Source organism: Camelus ferus, chromosome 4 (assembly GCF_009834535.1).
Source record: "Camelus ferus isolate YT-003-E chromosome 4, BCGSAC_Cfer_1.0, whole genome shotgun sequence".
NCBI classification, from domain to species: domain Eukaryota; kingdom Metazoa; phylum Chordata; class Mammalia; order Artiodactyla; family Camelidae; genus Camelus; species Camelus ferus.
Window position 1 is genome coordinate 56,821,237 of NC_045699.1, and position 19,929 is coordinate 56,841,165.

General features: G+C 43.3%; 2 protein-coding genes across 12 annotated transcripts in view; one reads left to right on the top strand and one right to left on the bottom strand.

The window, feature by feature from the left end:
* Positions 1–341: 341 nt before the first annotated feature.
* POLE3 (DNA polymerase epsilon 3, accessory subunit) lies at positions 342–3,118 on the bottom strand. The gene is made up of 4 exons (XM_006195017.3): positions 2,863–3,118; positions 2,677–2,762; positions 2,210–2,328; positions 342–1,943 (listed from the first exon to the last, which is right to left on the bottom strand). The coding sequence occupies exons 1-4, from the start codon at positions 2,926–2,928 to the stop codon at positions 1,771–1,773; spliced, it is 444 nt and encodes a 147-aa protein (XP_006195079.2). The 5' UTR covers positions 2,929–3,118; the 3' UTR covers positions 342–1,770.
* A 4-nt stretch (positions 3,119–3,122) lies between these two features.
* C4H9orf43 (chromosome 4 C9orf43 homolog) overlaps positions 3,123–19,929 on the top strand; it is a 28,112-nt gene continuing 11,305 nt past the window's right edge. Inside the window, exons 1-15 of one of the 11 annotated variants that reach the window (XR_004319427.1) lie at positions 3,299–5,751; positions 5,853–6,003; positions 8,360–8,417; positions 10,045–10,145; positions 11,474–11,540; positions 12,260–12,432; positions 13,113–13,263; positions 13,612–13,672; positions 13,950–14,011; positions 14,248–14,308; positions 16,391–16,470; positions 16,619–16,728; positions 16,836–17,048; positions 17,142–17,217; positions 17,425–17,487. Coding sequence is in view for 1 of the 11 variants with exons in the window: in XM_032478223.1 (XP_032334114.1) it covers positions 5,601–5,751; positions 5,853–6,003; positions 8,360–8,417; positions 10,045–10,145; positions 11,474–11,540; positions 12,260–12,432; positions 13,113–13,263; positions 13,612–13,672; positions 13,950–14,011; positions 14,248–14,308; positions 16,391–16,470; positions 17,142–17,217; positions 17,425–17,636 (1,404 nt within the window). In the remaining 10 variants the exon portion in view is untranslated. The other 10 variants (XR_004319422.1, XR_004319429.1, XR_004319421.1 and 7 more) reach the window with 10 other exon arrangements.

A 19,929-nucleotide genomic window follows, 5' to 3' on the forward strand; every position in this document is an offset into this window, starting at 1 on the left:
TCATGGCGAAGCAGCAGCGTTCCTTAAGGTTTGAGTTAATACTTGAAAGCATTTAGAACAGTGCTGGACACACAGCAGGGACTCAGTCAGTGTTTGGAGTTGTTGAGCATCTTTTATGTACAGGGTGCCCATTGCAGCCATGGAGGGCTGTCACTGTGGTTGAAGAGTAGCACCCTTTCCTGTTGACGAGCAGCATCTGCTGGTCATCCAAGATGATGCAGGATCCCATATTTACAAGGGTCTGGTCCAGTCTGCAAACCCAAAAACTATATAGAGCATCATCAGTGGGTCCTCCTCAAAAGCACACTTATAAACAAGCAGGATGAAATGGGAGTCTTCACTTTTAACAAGAATGTTCTTTATTTATACAAAGCATTATAATTTTCTCAATATTCTTCACTCATTTATCACAAACTTTTCACTGTATCCATTTATCAAATTAACAGTGTCAAACTACACTTCACTACCTGTCAACCTCCGAGCACTCTACTTAGAGACAAACAAAAAAGTGCTTGAAGCACCAAATGGAAAGAGAAGAAAAGGAAGAAAGGTCAACAGAGATACTTCAGAAGCAGTTAAAGAGGATGGTTTTGGGGGAGGAATTAAGATTCTTGAGCACCATCAGATTTCCCTTATGGTTCAGAGGTTTACAAAATCATTTTTTAAAAAGATGAGATTAGAACTAGGGAATTGGAGAAACCTATACTTTGGGATATTAAACAGGTCATCAAAGTTTGTGGACAGCAAGAAGTGAGAAAAAGGACAGAAAGTGGGAATGGGGAGCAGAGGAGAGGCTTAACAGAGACAGGAGGTAAGAAGCACAGAGGGACAAAGCTGTGCCTAGAAGAAATAAAGTTTGGAACCTGTCATGAATTGAAGGAATGAAAAGCCATAGTCACAGGTCTGAGAGATGGAGTACAAGAAGAGAAAGCCTGGAATTTTATACCTTCCAGGAGGTGATGGCAAATCCTGAAGCTGTACAATGGCAGGCAGTGAGGTGCATTTAAGACTAACCGATCTGTTTTGTAAGAGTAAGACACTGGCACACCCTGGCTTGACTCATTCTACTCTACACTGCTGATTTAAAAGCATTATGTGCCCAGAATGTAGCCACCCAAGCAGGTTACATGCCTATAGGCAATATAGAAGAGCTCCAAGCCAAATGAGTGTGTAGAAACCAAAATTCAATTAATGTTACTGCCAAGTGAAGAGACAACAGAACAGATTTCATTGTTCTCCAACACCCTTTTAGTAGTTTCCTAAAGCTAAGCCATCTGATCACTTGTAATAAGCTAGTATTGCCAAATACTGTACAAACAGGCTGACCATGATCAAAACCCCAATTTTTCCTGAGCCTTGACTGCCTCTGTGATCTGGGAACACAGTAGGTAGTATGGAAGTTATTATTACTTTTTTAGGGGGTGGTGTGGGGTGGGGCAGGTGGGTGGGAGGGAACTAGGGGTCAAAAACTGCCTAACTATATATGTAAGTAAACAAGAGAGAACAAATCGACCAATTAAATTAGCCATTCAGAATCACTCTTGCCAAAAAGTCATAACCTTCAGACTGATTAAGCAAAACAGGGTTCTGCTACTCAGATGCTCTGAGTCTGGGAAGTGCTGGTTTTGATGATGATTCTAGTCAGTTTTTATTTCGTTCTTCTCAGGCTCTTCTGCCTAAGACTACTCTGCCCAGCAGGAAAAAGCTTCACACAAACGTGTACCACGTTTCAAAGTGGTACCTTCCAAGGTGCCAGTCTCTGCATCCTCTTCAGTTGTCTACTTCCTCTTCTTCATTCTGTTCTTCTTCTTCCAGCCTTTCCTCATCTTCATCATTGTCCTCATCCCTGCTCTTGTCTTGCTCTTCTGAGTCTGTTTTTTTGTCTTTGTCTTTCTTCTTTTGCTCTGAAGCTTCCTTCTTGCCTTTCTGCTCCCTCCTGTATGCTGTAAGGATGAAGGAGGGGGTTAGGAGGCAAGGCTGAACCAGACTGCAGCAGTTAACTCTGTTGCATAACTGGAAAAGTTGAGGCACAGAAGGAAAAATAACCTGCCCAGCCATCAGAAAACAGATATGAGGTATGCTACCTAAGTCCTATCCAATACTTGTTTACTGGACTCAAAGGGATCAAAGCTGATAAAGACTCAGGGCCAGGTAAGCAGGTCACACACGATGAACATCTACTTGGTTAGGAAAATGAAAGGGTAGTTACCTTCCAGAGCTTCTTTTAACGGGGTAATGAACCGCTGAAACTCCATCTCCTCCATGGCTGAGAGGACATCACTGGCATTCAGTGTCTTGCGTTTCCCTTTCATCGCGAAGTTATTGGCACTGAAAGATTAAGGGCTGTCAGACCCCCTCTTGCGGCATATGGAGTGGGTGGGAAAAGGAGCATCCAGAGGTGGAATGGGTAAGCCTACGTCTTAGATGCATGCATTTTTGTGACACGGTGGGTCCCTCCCTTTCCTGTACAAGAGTTAAGACAAAGTTATTCTGTTGTTTTATTTCGTTTCACAGCTTGTAGGAACTGGATGAGGACTGTGAACCCCCATCCATTGAGGTAGAACATAATTATTGGGATTTTGGGGGCTCCATTCCACGAACTCCGAACCAGGGGGTCTCTGCGCCTCCCTTAAGCCTCAACCCCAGCTAAACTCTGGCCAGCTCTGCCCGCCTCACCAGGATGTGGCGTACAGCACGAAGACGCTGGCGGCGCGGGAGATGGCGCTCCGGGCCTCCTTGGAGATGTTGACACCGTCAGGGAGCTGTGAGAAGAGCGGGGGTGAGCAAAGCTACTGGCCCAGGGCCTGTTTCCCCCTGCCCGCTCGTCCGCCCCTAGCCCATCCGTCAGCCGGAGCTGCTTACCGCCTCCTTGATGATCCTGGTGATGACGGCATTGGGCAGGTTTAGATCCTCGGGCCTCTCCGCCATTGCCACCGCCGGGGCCCGCGCCTCCGGCCTCCTCTTCAGGCAGCTACAGCGTCCGGACTTCCCGCGTAGCCACGGTTTGACCCAACGAGGCTTCCGTCCCGCTCCGCGTAGCCCACGCTGTATCCCACAGTGCCCCGCGCGCCATAGCTTCGCTCCTCCCCTCCAGCCCCGCCTCCGCTTCCAGTCGCCGGTGCGTCCGAACTTTCCACGCCGCTATGATTTTGCCCCAAGGGGCTTCCATCTGACGCCACCGGCACCCGGCGTCCCTTCTCAGGCTACTTTCCCTGCTTCACGCCACCACCACTTCTGGAAATTTCTCAACAAGTTAAGTATGGCTCACTGGGGCTTCCGTCCTTTCCCCACAGTGCTCTGCGCTGCTGCCTGGAGACGGCGCAGCCTGGAGGCTACCGTGGGACACGAAGGCGTGGACTGAGCGGCGGGGCGGGGCCACCTCCGACGGGAGGTGGGGCCCTTTGCCCTCCTCACCCAGCCTTGAGGTGCGGCGCTTTTCCCAGTGGGCTTCGGACTTCTTGCCGTTTTCGGTTCCTCTTAGCCCTCTGAGGTCGGATTCTCTCTTCCCTGTTCCGGAACGAAGCGGGGATTCTTTTTTTTTTTAACTCTGCAGGTGCTGATGTTCACCCTTAATCTTTTCACCCCTCCCAATTTTGTAATAATGGTATTAAGGATAACTGTTACCTAAAAAAATTTTAACGAGAACCACTTTGCCAGTATAGTGGTAGGGATGGCGACACAGACAGAGTTGGGTATGACTGGACCTCGGGGCTCAGTTCGGGCTGGTCAGGTAACAAAAGATCAGTAAGCAGCCTGTTGTAAGAATAACATTCGCACTCAAAAACAAACCCTGTTAAAGTTGGATTTATTTTTCAGTTCTTCGAATTGTTCATCATGCATCTTTTCGAGTCTAAAACATCAGCATGGTTTTGCAGTGGCTTTTTAAGTTGTATCATTTTCATTATTTCATACGTAGAAATTGTCCTTACTTCTACTGAGCAGAAATGCTGCTTTTTTTCTTGAAACTTGCTGTCTCAGGTCACCCTTAATTTCCCTGTTTTTTGATAGAGACATGAGTACAGAGAAATATTTCCTTATTATGAAAAAAGCAACAGCAAATGTGTTGATAAATGGCAACCGAAACTGTTTCGGCTAGAGGTTATAGAGTTTGGTGGGGGAACTCTCCATTTGGATAGAATATATTTGGTTTGAAGTTGTCAGGTGGTTCTCTGTTCCAGCCAGTTGCTGTCTAGTTGGGATTGGGCCCCCTGTCTTAGATATTTAAGAGAAGCCGGAAATCTGGACGTTATGGACTATTTCCATTTTTAAATAATGGCTCAAAAGTGAAGGCCAGACAAAGCAAGTCATAGGCCAGGTGCAGTCCCAGGCCAATAGTTTGCTATCTTAGATTTAAATTATAAGCTCTTTAGAACAGGGGCTTACTTTGTTCATTCTTGTTCTCAATGCCCCTAACAGATCCCCTCACATATTTGGTAGTCAATAAATGTGTTGAGTAAAAGAAAGAAGAAATGGCCACTTACCTTAAAAAGTTATTAGGGATCAGGTAGTAGTGATTGCCTAAAACATTTCTAGAGAGAGAAGGATGACATTTATTGAGCACCTGTTATACATCATACAAAAAGTGCATTATCCCATTTAATGCTTCTACAATCCTACTGAAAAATTTCCCCATCCCCTACTTTATGTAAGGAAAGAGACTGAGGAAAGTGAAGTCACTTACTCCAGACCATATAGCCAGTGAGTGAAAAGCCAGTGGCTTCTGATGCAACTGTGAGTCGACCGATTTGCTGTTTGAGCAAACCCATTCGTTTCTGTTGGGTATTTTAGCTGCCTGTATGAGAACTGGAGTGTGTTAAAAGGGGAAGCACGTCTTCCAGATGTTTGAACCATCTAAAGCACTTCGGTGACTTCCCTCAGTATCTGTAGGGGATTGATTCCAGGAGCCCCTAAGTTTTCGAAAATCTGCGTATTCTTAAGTCCCATGTACATTAGTTGTAATTTGATAAGGCTTTTTGGAGATGATGGCATCTCCTTCCTAATGATTAATGAAGAGGAAAAGGCAAGGATGCTAATATTTATTTTGAACTATATGCCAGACCTTTTAATATCCATTAAGTAAATTTTATGATGACCCTGTTGTGAAATAGGCTTATCCTCATTTTACAGATGAGGAACTGAAGCTCAAATTGGCTAAGTCTCAGGTCACTCAGGTATTAATTAAATTAGAAGAACTTCTGAAATCAGTCTGCACCCAGACTGTTGTCATTCTATGCTGAGATTTTTTTCACCCAATTCTTAATTATCCTGTGACCACGATTTATCTGTGTGGTTCAATAGAAATATTTTGTGCTTGCCTCTTGGGGAGTGATAGAAATGTTAGCTCTCTTGATTGTGGTGGTCATTTCATTGGTGTACACATCTATCAAAATTCATCAAATTGTACATTTGAAATATGTGTAGTTTAGTGTACAAGAGTCATACCACAATAAAGGTGTTTAAAAAATATTTTGTGTGGAAGTCCAAATTAATATCTGGACTCCATGGCTAATATATAATAATACTCCCTAATTATGTGGTGATGTTTCTCCAGAGGGCTAGAGAGCTGCAAGATTGGCTTTTGTCCTGAACTACTTGTAGCTATGGACTTGCCAGATGAAAGCCAGTGGGACGAAACTACCTGTGGCCTAGCTGTTTGTCAGCATCCACAATGCTGGGCAACTATTCTCCGGATTGAGAGGGGCCATCCTCGAATTCTGGGCTCCTCCTGCAAGTCTCCTCTGAATGCTGAAGGTGAGTTAGCCAGCCCTGTCTCCTTCCTTACAAGATCTTTGAATTGTTTCTTTGGCTCCCTTTTGACATGTTACGTGTTTTCTTCTGGTCTGGTCTTTCAGACAGACTCCCAGTGCTCACCCTTGTAAACATCGCAGATTCCTGCTTCCAGGCCAGGAGACTTGCCCATCATCATTTATCAGAATTTACCTTCACCAAGCCTCACTCTTTATTGCCTCAAGGTTCAAAGTTTGGCTCCGAATTTCAAGGCAGGTAAATTATCATGGAGTCTTCCTTAACGGGCTTACTACCTCAAAATTCTCTGTTAACTTCCTTTGCCCATGCAGCAGACTTTGAGAAAGCTAGATTAAAAATAAAACATCAGTTTAGTTAAAGCAGTGATGAATAGGCAATGGGAAATAATAAGAAAGCATTCTTACTTGTGTTGTAGAAGTTGGTTAAAATGAGGGGTGTGTTAGTTTTCTAAGGTTACCATAACAAGGTGCTACAGACTGTTCAGCTTAAACAACAGAAATGTGTTTTCTTATGGTTCTAGAGGCTAGAAGTCCAAGATTAGGTGTTGGCAGAGTTGTTTTCTTCTGAACCCTCTCTCCTTGGCTTGTTGGTGGCCGGCATCTTCTCTCTGTGTCTTCACATTGTCTTCCCTCTGTGTGTGTCTATGTCCTAATCTCTTCTCCTTACAAGCACACTAGTCATATTGGATTAGGGACTGCTGATATGACCTCATTTTACCTTAATTATCTCCTTAAAGACCCTATCTCCAAGTATAATTAAATTCTGAGGTCCTAGGGGCTTAGGACTTCAATATAAGAATTTGGGGAGGCAGAGTTCAGCCCTTAACAGGGAGTAGCTTCTGTAGGTCATTAGAAAACTGTGTCAATATGCAGTCCTTCTTCTCTTTTACTTTTAGGTATTAAATTATTTCTAAGCTCTCAAAGGCAGAAGCAATGGTTTCTTTTAGAATCGCCTACAAAGCCTAGGCGCCCAGTTTGTGCTTATTGATGTTGGAAGCTAAGGGGGAGGTGTCTGTGGAAAATTTAGACCTAAAATTCAAATACCCCGTTGCCTGGAATCAAAGCACTAGTGACGGCACTTATGGTGATTTCTTTTCTTCTGTTCAGTTTACGCAGCCCTTGATGATTTCTGTAAGGGTAAAAGTAGTATAGGAAAGGATAGGACTACTTTCTGGTTTTCTGGGACTTGAACCCTGAGAAAATAGTGGCTTTTTGCAGTCAGGGCCTGTCAAGGCAAAGCATGACATCATTTGTTTAGTCACTTACTGAATTCACAAATAAATCTTAGTGGGGGCCACTTTGCTGTGTGCTGGGGACACAACAGTAAATAAGATGCCTCTAAGGGGCTTTCAGCCTAGTTGAGGAGGCAAAGAACCATTCAGTGTGATGTGTATGGAGAGAGGAATGCCCCCTTGTTATGTGGAAGCACCCAGGAAGGGCTTCTGACCCAGGGCACTGTCTTTTGTGCAGGTAGCATCTGTGCCTAGACCTGAAATCAGAGCAGCCTAGTAAAGTGGGAGTTGCACGTGGAAAGTGGACAGGAAGAGAGTTCTAGACTACAGCACGTGCAAAGTCTTGGAGGCAAGTGGAAATTCTTTAGGTACAAGGAAAGTAATTTCATGTAAGTTCATTGTGTGTAGAACATAGAGCAGGAATAGGTCAGAGAGGAGGCTAGGGAGCTGGAGTAAAAAGCACAGGCCTGTATCATGGAGGCCTTCATAAATTAGGCCAACAAGTTGGGTCTTTATCTTACAGCTCTTTGCAACCTTCATTCATTATACATTTATTTAAAAAAAACAAATAAAATAGCAAGTGATATGAAAATGTAAAGGGTTGATGCTCTCTTTCTATTATGGTAAATATACATAACATAAAATTGACTATTTTAACTATTTTTAAGTATACAGTTCAGCACCATCAAGTATATTCACAATGTTGTGCAGCCATCGCCACAATCCTTTTCTAGGACTTTTTCATCATCTCAAATAGAAACTCTATCCATTAAGTAATAAATCCCCATTCCCCCCTCCCTCTAGCCCCTGGTAACCTCAGTTCTATTTTTTTGTGTCTGTGTATTTGCCGATTCTTGGTACCTCACATAAGTGGAATCATACAGTGTTTGTCCTTTTGTGTCTAGCTTATTGCACATTGCGTAATGTTTTCAGGGTTCATTCATGTTGTAGCATGTATCAGAATTTCATTCATTGTTAAGGCTGAAAAATATTCCATTTTATGTCTGTGCCACACTTTATTTAACATGTTTTTGAACATCTATATCAAAGGTACTTAATACATTTTAATTGATGGTGACGTAGCCATCTGTAGTTGGAGAGAGAGAGACACATAGGCTCTTCAGTTTGATGCAACAAATAGTTGTGAAGTGTTTGTAGTGTACAGTGTTTGGCTGGAAGCTGTTCTAGGGAAAACAAAGAGACACAACTTAAGGAGATGGTGAGACCGTACATTCATTTGGTAAGTATTAAGCCGAGGGTTTTCTGTAGATAAGTAGGAGGCTTTTCCTCATAGTACCAACTTTATCGTCCCAGTAAGTCTTTTGTGACTCTGTTTCATGTTTGGAAACTCTTATTTTTTAGGCCTTGGAAGGATTTACCCAACAAAGACTTGATAAACCGTACTAATAGATCTCCCAAAGTAAGTCACAGGTTAAAAAGAGTACTTCCTCAGCATTTTCTCTTTACTAGTGGGAATAAATTATTTGCTTTTATTAAACATTCAGGATGACTATAATCTATCTATAAGGCTATTGGTCATGATGATGATAACTGTCTAATATTGGACCCTTATTACATGCTAGGCTCTGTGTTAGTGCCTTTACATACTATACTGTTCCCAGAAATCCCAGACGCAGTGGGATTGATTTGTGGCAGTTTGGTGTAGGTAAGAATTTCCTGTCTTTATCCTGCATAGAGCATGCTCAGCTACTAAGTAAACACTGTCATCTCACAATACAGGGAAATTAGAATGCCAGAATATCAGCTCTAAAATGAGCCTTAAGTCCATCTACTCTGATGACTTTGCAACTTTTAAAACTATGACCTATGGTAAGAGATACATTTTACAACAAAATATCATGAAACAATTCTTACTCTAACTATGAGTGATATACTCTGATATTTTCTATCCTATTCTATTGTATTCTATTTCATTTTTAAACAGTATAGTCTACAATTCACAAAATTTGATTTCATGCCCTATGAATAAGTTGCAGCTTCAGTCTGAAGAACGTTGCTGGTCTGTCTCATACATCTCACAGTTGAGGAAACTGAGGTCCAGACAGGATGTGATTTGCTAAAACACATAGCTAGTTAGAGGCAGAGCTAAATTAGAATTTAGGAAGAAAATCCCTTCTACTTGTCTACGATAGGGATTTACTATTCTTTGCCATCCTACTGGATGCCTGTGGTGGAGAGTTTAAGGGACTAAGAGAGGGTAGATGGGTTTGAATGGATGAATGAACAAATCACTTACCTCTTTGACCTTTAAGAACAAGAAGGTTAGATTAAGTTAACCTTAATTTTAAATTAATTTTAAATTAATTGTTTGACTAGATAATACATGCACATGGTTCTAAACTCAAAAAGTTCTAAACTCAAAAAGCATAAAAGCTTAAAAGGGTTTATAGTGCAAAAAAAGTCTTCCCTATCTCCCCCAAGCCAATCAGTTCCTTTTCATGGGGACAGCCTAGTTTTTAATAGATTTTCCCCCTGCCTGAATCCTACCAGCGAAGTGGACTAGATGATTATAAGATTTCTGTGAGCACCTGTGTTCTAGTATCCAAATGTGAAAAGAGGTATGACTTTAACTTTTATGTAGGTGCCTATGATCATAGACAGGCTATAAAAGTAGAGAACTTGCTTCTGCCTCTGTCAGTTCCCTCCCTGCTCCCAAATTGTATTGTATTATCTGTAGGGAATCTAAGTCTTTGGAGTGGAGTGGCAGAATGAGTAGTGTACTCTTAGGTAAGCTCCAAGGTATCCTCCTATGGATGGGGTTGGGGGTTGCTAAATGCCACCCTAATGTCAGGGAGGCAGGGGAGATTAGCCACTCGCCAGTGCTCACTCTTGCAGAGTACCTTTATTGACACCTGGTTTCTTGGGGGAATGTTATGAAGATATTTTGAAGGTGGGAAATGTCTTTCTGTCATCTTCTAAGCCACCATACTTTTTTGGTTAGCAAGATAATTCAGTCCTTAGTCTGGTAATGAATACCATCAGTGGGTACCTTCAAGCCATACATAGGCTTTATATCTTTATCTTAGCTGTCAGTGCTGAATTTGAATGAGACACAACTTCCCAGTGCTCAAGATGTTAGAAATATGGTTGTAATCTGGATCCCAGAAGAACCAGAGAAGCATGTGGGGTGAGTATCATGTCTAGAACTTGAGAGTCTTCAACTCCTGTGTTCTGCAAATGCCTGCTGTCCTTTGCAGGCCCTCTTTTTGTCATCTCCTTTTTAGCCACCTCATTGCAGGAAACAGGAGGTCAAACAGAGAAGGTTATGGTCTCTTGCATTTGCCTCTTGCTACATTGGAATTCTTGTTAAAGCACTTTGAGATTCATGTGTTGGGACTTTTCTACATCAAATTCTACCTAGCAGTAAAGAGCATACCAGATAGGGCCCAATGTATTTGTGAGGTTTGATTAAGAAACAGATGCTTTTTGACTATCAGTTTTTCTTAGCCATCAGCAACTAGTAAAAAAAGTTTTCAGTAAAGTGCGTGAATCTTTGGTCTCAACCCTAGGACTAGTACAAGATGAATAGCATAAAGAACTTCTGTGCAAAGCTGGTGTGACAAAGTTGATTTGGTAAAGGCCCCAATGCTTGCTAATATTGACAACCATTGCAAGAAAGTGGTTTTTCTTTTGTGACTGTTGAGGCTTTCAGATTCTTGTTGAGTGACTGTTCAGAGATGATGAGACTTTCTTTTTAATTTCCTTTCAAAGTCATGTGAAGTCTTCTTTATGTATGCATTTTTGTGTGAATATATATAAATATATATATATATATATATATATATATTTTTTTTTTTTTTGTATGAACAAAAAACTCCTAAGCTTTATTTCCTTTTGTGTAAAAGAAGCCCAGAGGTAGGTAGGTCACAGCTAGTATGTCAGCTCTGTGAGATAATCAGAAACCAGAGCTCCTTCTAGCTTTTTGGGCCATCATCCTTAGCCCATGGCTTCCATCTTCTGATGTGCTTCATGGGAGCTTTTAAGGTCTAAGTTGATTGCTGGAGCTCCAGCCATCATATCCATGTTCTAGACAAGAAGGAGGAGGAAAATGACAGAGCTAAAAATATTTGAGCACCTCTTTGCTAAGCAATGAGAATTCAGTTGTGAACTAAATAGACTTTGTCCTTGTCCTCCTGGAGTCTTGTGGTGATGTGATTCAGAAATTATAAACATCACCACATCTAAGTATATAGTTACTAATTTGGATTGATGCCATGAAAGTAAATAACTGGATTGTATGAGAGCGTGATGGGGAACCTGACTTAGATGTGGGGGTGGTGGAAGGGAGGTTCTTGTTTTTACCAGCCTCTGGGCAGCACGTACCTCTGGGCTCCCAACCAGCCATCTTTGAGTACTGAATGGAGGATGGAAATTTTCACGGTCATCATTCATAAGTATCCTTGGTGCTTCTGTTTAAGATGTCTGGGAATAAGTTGTGGTTATTCTTATTTCAAGTCTTGCTGAGAAGAAGCATATTGTTACCAGCCAGGATGGGAGGATGAAAAGAAAGAAATATACAGAGGTAAGTTTGATGCTTTGGCCAAATCTTCATGCTATTACTCTGTAGAGTTTATTTTTGTTTTCCTTTCAGATATCTTCTCCCTTCCCTTATTCTGTCTTTAAATGAACAAAATCTGAAAAAGAAAACCCTCTTAAGGGATAATTACCAAACCATTTTCTATTCCTTGAAGAGACGTTAGGAGGAACTGTTGGGTATTCAGAGAGAATTCTTGGTTGATTATAAACTAATTTTCAGTACGATGAGAATAGAGTATCAATGGACTAGAAGTTATAATGGACCTGTGCTTCTGATTCTACCATTCCTTGGGTAAATATATCCTTGGGTAAGTCCCAGGGCTGGAAGGTTACTACATTTGGAGCGTAGTGTTTTGGTCCATTTTGTTCATTGCTGAATCCCAAGCCCTAGCCCTGTGCCTGGCACATAGAAGGCTAGTAAATATTTGTTCAGTTTGCTCGGTGAATAAATTAATAACCTTCTGGAGAAAAAAACAAAACAGAACCACTAATTCCCGTATGGTCTGAATTCAACAATAGGGTTGAGGAGCCAGATAGGAAAGATGTGGTGGTTCTCATAGTGCAGGGGAGGCGGGGATGCTGGAGTAGGTCTGGAAAGACGGAGCTTCCTGTACCAGAGTTGTGTTGGGAGGCTGGAATGTTGATGGGAAGAAGTGGCATTGAAGACAGTGCTTCAGGGAGTTCTTTCCATTGTCTCTCTTCCAGAAAGACAAGTCAGCTCAGTTCTTCTATGAAAACCAAAACACAGAAACACAGTTGGGACCTCTAAGGACAATTGTGTCTCCTTCCTCCCCAGTACATTTGTTTGAGCAACCAAGTTCGGAATCCGCACCCTTGTGGAAGCGGTGTGACATGTTACCTCAGGATCTCCTGGAGGAGTAAGTATCACGTAAGCCTGTGGGAGAACCGAGCATCATGTTTTCCTTAGAAGCTGAGAAGGGTCTAAGCACGTGCTCTTTCTGAGCAGGGAGGGGAGAAAACTGTCACCCTACTTGGTCACTGAGTTCTTAGACTTATCAATATACAGTGATGACAAGAATCACCACCATTTGTTAAGTACTTCCCGTCTGCCAGGCCCTGTGCTGCATATATTCTCTCACTGAAACCTCCACCAGGAGCTAGACACTATTTGCTCTTTTTTTAATAGATGAATTATGGGTAAGTGGAAGGCAGGATGGATGTGTGGTTTGGAGGGAGACAGCCTTTCAATTTTGTATTGAAATTTACTGCCTTTGTGAATTTTGGTAATTTTTTTTAGCCTCTTTAATCTTCATTTTCCTTGTTTGCAAAATGAGGATAATACGGCAGGTTGGGGTGTTGTAAAGATTCATTGGTATAAAGCACATGAGCCTGACATGTGTCAACACTTAACCCTTTCAGCTATGATTATCACAGTTGCATCTGAGAGCCGTTACTGGGTCAGCGCCTGTTGGTACAGGCCTTCTAAGGCCCGGAGTGGACATTTCTTTAAATTTGGAGCCCTTTTCATCTCTTTTTCCTGAGCTGCATTCTCCAAGAATTGTTGTTACTGATGGTCTGCTCTTGCTGTTCCCTTCAGCCTCTTACTAGATAAAGGGAAACCCATACCTTATCCAGAGATGAAGACACATTTGGCCATGATGAAAAAGAAACCTCCCCTGGAGAAGAGCCACCCCGACAGTGCCATTTCTGCTAAGATGTGTTTAACTGTACACCGCCTCACCCTGCAGGTGCGAGCTAGGGAACCTCAGAGACAGGTGTCTGCGTGTAAAGCCGAAGTCACCTCTCAAGGCTGGAAGAGTCAACTTTCTGTTTCTTCTTTCTCTTTCATCCTTCCACTCTGGATCCAGGCCCCACAGAAGGGCTAGGCTGTACATGTGAAAGTACACGTATGGGGAGAGGTTTCAGGAGAGCAACACTCTCTATTTCTTCTGCACTTGGCTCCCCACATCTTTTCCCTTCTCCAAAGCCCCTGGTACAGCGCTGCTTGTTGACTAAATGGATAAATGCATTCAGGGATACATTTTGGGAAAGGGAAAGACCTATAGTAGAGCTTTTCTTCTTTTATTTTTCTCCAGAGACCAGCATTGCGATACCCTGAACATTTGAAGAAATTCAATTGTAATCTGACAACAGAAGGTAGGTTTTCTGGTGCTGCCAGAGCTCCAGTTTCCATTTCCCTTCAGCCCACATTTCTTATACTTGATCTTGGTCTCAGTTCAGTTATGTCTGTGGCCACAGGTCACATGTAGAACTCAGGAAACTTCAGTTTCAAAAAGCGTCCTCCCCTGCCCCTCGGCTGGGTCTTGACCAGAGAGACAGTGTCCCCACTGGGGAGCAGGGTGCAGCAAGGAGCCTGGCAGAAGGGCGGGAGCCGTCAGGGAGAAGAGGACTGAGCTGGCTCTGTGGTCACCAGGTCGTAAGAGGAAGCAGCAGCGGCAGCAGCAGAGGAGGGTGAAGACACCTACTAGGAAGCAGGTAGAATGGCAGTGAGGGGTGAGGGGACCCCAAGGACTTGCTGGGCCTGGAGCAAGTAGGTGCAGCCTGGCACGGGAAGGGATGTGTGGGAGGTGTGAGTCTCCCTGTTCTGTCTGGTTGTAGATACAAGCTTCCCGTGTGGTTATAGATACTAACTTCCTTCTTTTAAACTCTTTTTGAAAAGTTTCCTTCACTTCCAAAAGTCCTAATTCAGTTCCTTCTCATGTGGGTTTCAGGAGCCTAAAAAGAAATCCAAGAGTGAACCAGGGAGTCATAATGCTTCGCAGAAACTTTCAGGTGCCATGATTTATACCACACTGTGGTAAGGGGAATGTGGGCTTGGGAACGAGAAAATCCCAGGACATAGCTGAAGACAGGAAAAGCTGAAGTTTTTGTCATTTGGGGACTTGCCTGTCAGGCACTCAGAATTCTCCTTGGAGTGCTTCGGTTTGGCTGGTCCACTGTGTATCATCCTTCCATCAAATATTTACTAAGTAAGGGAGCTGGACCAGATGTCTGCTTCACATGGGGATTTGAGAGATGACCACAGGCATGAGTCAGAGTCATTTTCCCCTTGGGTCCTACTTTAGAAAAAGCAGCAGTTTGAGGATGAAGAGTAAGCCCAGGTTATTGAAGAGAATACTGCTGGGGGCCCATTGGCCAATGGGGCAGGGAAGAGCCAGGGCCCCTCTCCAAGCCCTAAGAGAGGTCTAAGGAAGCAGAGTCAGGGCCCTCCACCTCCCAGCCACAGGTTAAAGTCTCAGGAGCCTCTCACTGTCTAGCCCGACCCAGGAGGCAGAGAGCTAATTCTTGACAGGCGATTCTTTTCCTCTAGCCTTCATGCTGGAGACAAGAGACCCCCCCTTTTGGAGTCCTACTCATGTCTGAGCTGAAGGATATACTTACCCTGGTCCCTCTGATGTTTCTCAGCTTGGGTGCAGAATGGGAGGGAAGGAGAAAGAATCCTCCTAAACCATGGAAGAGTCTTCTACCCTAAGTAGACTGGACATTGCTGATTGTAATGTGAAAGTAACTGTTTAATCATCAAAATTTACTCTCCAACCCTGGGGCCGCTGGGAGGGCCCGGTGAGATGTTTCCTGAGAAGGATGCTGCTCTTGGTTTATTTTCCATCTCACTGAGCTCTGATACCAATGGTGTCTTCTAGCCTGAAGATCTAAGGCTGTTGACCTTTACATGGGAAGTAGACAGAACTGGGGCTGTGGCTCAGGGTGGAGTTACTTGTCCAAAGTTAGCCCTGCATCTAGGGTGGTCAGCACTCCCAAGTTTCATTCTGGTGCCTTTCATTCCTCTTCCTGATGCCTCCAATAGGAGCAGCTCTGTGTGGGTGACTAGGGGTGCCCCTTTGAATTCTTTTCATAGAGCAGTGGCTTCTCACTGAACTGAGGAAGGCCTCATGGCAGAGATGATTTTTTGCATTGGATCTGGAGAGTTTTCCCAATATCGATGAGACTTTCTGGAAGTGGGAATAGCATGTGCAAAGGCATCTTGGAGGCACGTGGCTGCCGGGAGCACTGAGCAGTCTACTGTGGCCGTGGGGTCAGGTATTTACAGGAGGAGGTAAATCAGGCCCAATAGCCTAAGATGTTTGATCTTCATCCTCCGAGTCAGTGGTGCTCCACCCTGTCAGCACCCTGAAATCACCTGAGGAGCTTTTAAAACCCTAACACCCGGGCTGCACCTCAGACCTATTACATCAGAATTTCTGGTGTGGGGACCCAGGCCTCAGTGGTTTTTAGAATTCCCCAGTGCTTCCAGTGTGTAGCTAAGATGAGAACCAGTGCTGGTGGGGAGGCAGCCCATGTGTTGAACATGTTGATTGGCTTTCCCTTTTAGCATCATATCTCTGGTGACAGCTTGGAAGATGTTCAGTTAAAGAAAGGGAGACTGGCAGAGGAAAGAATGTATTAGGGACTAGTTGGGAAAACATCTGATGGAAAAGAATCATAGATCTAGAGTTTTTTTCTGCTGGGGAGGATGTTCACTTTCAGAAGCCAATATGGGTACATTAGGGATGACACAAGAAGGTAAGAGGAATATTTACAAACTGAAAAGGTAGAGTTAGAGTTTCTTTTGCTGTATGGTGTACAGGCACCTGTCCCTTAGGTTTCTTGGAGGAATCCTGGATCTTTTAACACACACTTTACCCTAATCGCTAATTCTGTAACAGATGTTGTCACAGTCCCAGGCGAACAGAATCACCAGTAGAACTCAGAGGGCCTAACTCCCTTTTACCTGCCCCTAAGGTCCTGTCTTGTCCTGGATGGGGAGTCATTTGCAGACTAGGGGTCAGCTAGAAGCCCTGCAGTGAGGTACGAAATACCGATAAGAAGAGAATTGAATTGATTTTGTGGTCACAGATCACAGAAATCTACCAGGTCAGGAAAGTCGCAAAAAGCAGCAGAAGCAGATGAAGATAGAAGGCCCCACCTTGAAACAGGTGAGAGGATATGGGGGCCATTCTGCTAGGGCCCTGTTTCAGTTGTCAGTTACTCTATAACAAACCACCTCAAAGATGAAGCCATAGTGGTTTGTTAGTTCTTGTGATTCTGTGGGTTGACTGGACAGTTTTCCTGGTCTGTCTTAAGGTCACTCATGCAGCTGCATTCAGTTGGAGGCTGAGCTGGGGATGTTGGCCAAATTATCTTAGTTCTCTTCCATGAGGCCTCTCCATGTGGCTTGCTTAGTCTTCTTGACAGTAAGTAATCTCATGAAAGCACTTTCTTAAGTGATGGGCCTGGAACTGGAACAGTGTCACTCACTTCTGCCACATTTTATTTGTCCAAAAAAAAAAAAAATCACAAGTCCAGCCCAGATTTAAGAGGAGAGGAAATTGACTCCATCTCTTGTTGGAAAGAACAGTATGTGCATACAGGAATGGGAGGAATTATTGGCAGCCACCTCTGGAGGCAGTCTACCCTTAGTTGACAGCTGGGAATGGGGAAGACTGGATTCTGGCTTCATCTGGTCAGCCTGGAGGGTACAGAATGTGTGACACCAGCTTCTTTTTAGTTTTGGGTAGGTGGCATTTTATCTCATCTTAGACGTTAATGTCTCTAAGAAAAATCCTTTGTTCCCTAAAGTCCTGATTCAAGTTTCTTTTACACGTAGGCATTTCAGGATTCCACAGAGAAACCACAGGTGGACTACTCTAAGAAACACCTGGATTCATTCCCCAGTAAGAAGAGTAAGTTACTAGGGTGGAGGAACCTTAGTAAGTGACTGAGGACAGGGAGAGCTGAACCTGTGTGGACCAGGATGGTTCACCTCCCTGGAGGGAACAGTCCTCATCTCTCAGAAGGGTCCTAAAGACAACCCAGCCCTTCCTTTTCTGTCCATTTTTCACAGTTGGGAGAAGGCTCCATGTGCAATTAATGACTGCATCTTTTTTTAGGTCCTGAATTACCTAGAATAGAATGCACTCACAAGGACATCAGGACTCAGATGGAGGTTTTGCTGGAAGCCCAAAAGAGGACCCCAAACAGTACTTCTGGAATAGGCTGGAACCCTGAGCTCAAACTGCTGAGGATTCTTCAGGCCACTGGTGATGAAGATGAGGAGAACCAGCCCTCTGGGGCACAGAGTGAAGAATCTCTGGAGGCATAGGTGGAAGGCATCCCCGGGGCAGCCTTATTCCAGAGCAGGATGCTTGGATTCCTGAGGACAGCGACCTTGGACATGAGGGCAGAAAGGAGAGGGGACTTCTACTTCCTGGAACCTTTACCAGGGCCTGACCTTAGGATTCTGTTTTCTTCATGGGCTGCTACTGGCTTCTAAAATAAGTGAGAGAGAAAAAGCCCCACCCTTTTCAAACTTAGACTGTTTCTTTTCCATTAGGGCCAGGATAATTTTAGTGATTAAACACAGCTGCTGCTTCATCAAAAGATTCATTCTCTGTTTTTAGGAGGAGGGGAGAGATGTTTTTTAGTATCTCTTTTCTGGGTCACTTTTATCTCCTCTCCAAAACTCTTGAAAGCTTTCTAGTTATAGGAAGGGATGAATTTGGCCTGTGGGAACCCCTAATTTGTTCCTAGCTTTCCCTCTCATTCTCTGGAAATGGTTTCTTTTGGGGATGGCATCTGCTTCATTATCAAGTAATAGTCGTTGTGTTATGTGTGTATGTGTTATGTGCAGTAGTCCTGTGTATAGTATGGAACTCATATTCCCAAGTTGCTGAGTCTGCAGGAAGATTTCAGTGATGCTGGTAAAGACTCAGAATTTCAGAGTCTCAGGGTCCCTTGTACTTGGTTTTCAGAAGGATTTTTTTTCATGTTTTTGTCCTTAAACTTTTTAATACAGAAAATTTTCAAAATTACACAAAAGAGAATAACAAAACTCATGTACCCAGTGTATTAGATTTGGGTAATAGAAGCCTGGGCCCCATGCCTCATGAGCATTCAGGGCCCCAGTATTCTCAGCAGCTCTGTACCCAAGATCGAGCCTCTTTCCCACAAGTAGGGGCTGGGTGGAAGAAGAGAACCTTCACCTGTTGGCTGTACTCACCAGAACTTAGCCTCAGCAACAGGTAGCTGAGGGCAGGATGAGATGTGATGATGTCCTGACCCTCCTGGGAAGTAGCTCTCTGACTTGGAACTAGGGGGAGAGGGAGCCCTGTGTCCTTGGGCTGCAGCAGTCTGGAGTAGGGCTTCTCACTGAAGTAGGGAGGAATGGGGGAGATGGTCCTAGGGTCACATACCATAGACTCCTGCAGCTCTTACCGAGGTTTTGTAGATTTTTTTGAATGTTTCTTCATTTGTTGTATGCTCTTAGAGCCGTTTCAGAGACTTAAAATAATTTTCATTTGTTTCGTTGGAGATCTGTTTGTGGAGCTCGTTGCACTATAAGGAAGGAAGTGGAACTCCGGACTGGGCCTGAGAACTTTTTATAAAGAGAAACTTACCCCTTATCAATTATTTTCTACCTTAAGTACAGTTCGTACAAGAAAGGCAGATTAAATGTTCAACTCCTTTTTAACATTGTCTCAAAACAGACCAAATTAGAAAGCTAAAACTCCTGCCTATCCATTCTTCCTTTTTTCCAAGCCAAATCAAAATCATATGACATCATTTGTGTTATAAGACTGAACTATACTTAGCTGAATCTTCATGGTGAGAGGAATCCAAGAGGCATTATGTGGGCTATTTTCCTGAAAATAATTATTTCTCAAATGTACATCACATTGCAGAATGACTTCTGTGGGCTAACTTAAAAATTTACAACTTTTTCTCTTCTCCTTAGCCTACCCTCAGACCTGTCCTCCCGAGCAAACCCGATTTCCAGTGGTCAGTAGTGGGGTGAGGATGGGCAGAGCTTAGCTTTAATTTGCTTATTTCATCTGAAGACTCAGAGAAGGTCTAACTATTGTATAACTAATTCAGCTACTTTACTTACTTAGTAAAGCAGCTCCCAGAAACTGGCACATTTTTTTAAGTTCCTGTTGATCAGTATAAATTTACCTTTTGAACCATGACATATTTTAAGTGAAAAGATATTTGCTATCTGAATACTGGCCTTTGCTTCTATTTTCAAAGGGAGAAAAAACATTGTAGGCTGAAACTTGTTTCATCTTTGTTATCTCAGTCCCTCAAATTTGGATAATCACAAACAGAAGTTAGGGAAATATAACCTGCATATCACATTATGGTTTTCAAGGCACTTTATACTATTTTGATTAATTATTTTGCCAACTCTATGGATAGATGTGGGTCGCCTCTGTTTTATAGTTTAGGAAACTGAGGCACAGAATACAGGGCTGAAGATAGTCCATTTGGGGCCTTTGGGTGAATTAGAAAAAAGGCGCCCTGTAAGACATTTTACTCCTATCCCCTGAAACATTATTTCAATGAAGATACAAATCTACGGAGATACAATGAAGATACAAATGCACTGTGTTCTGATG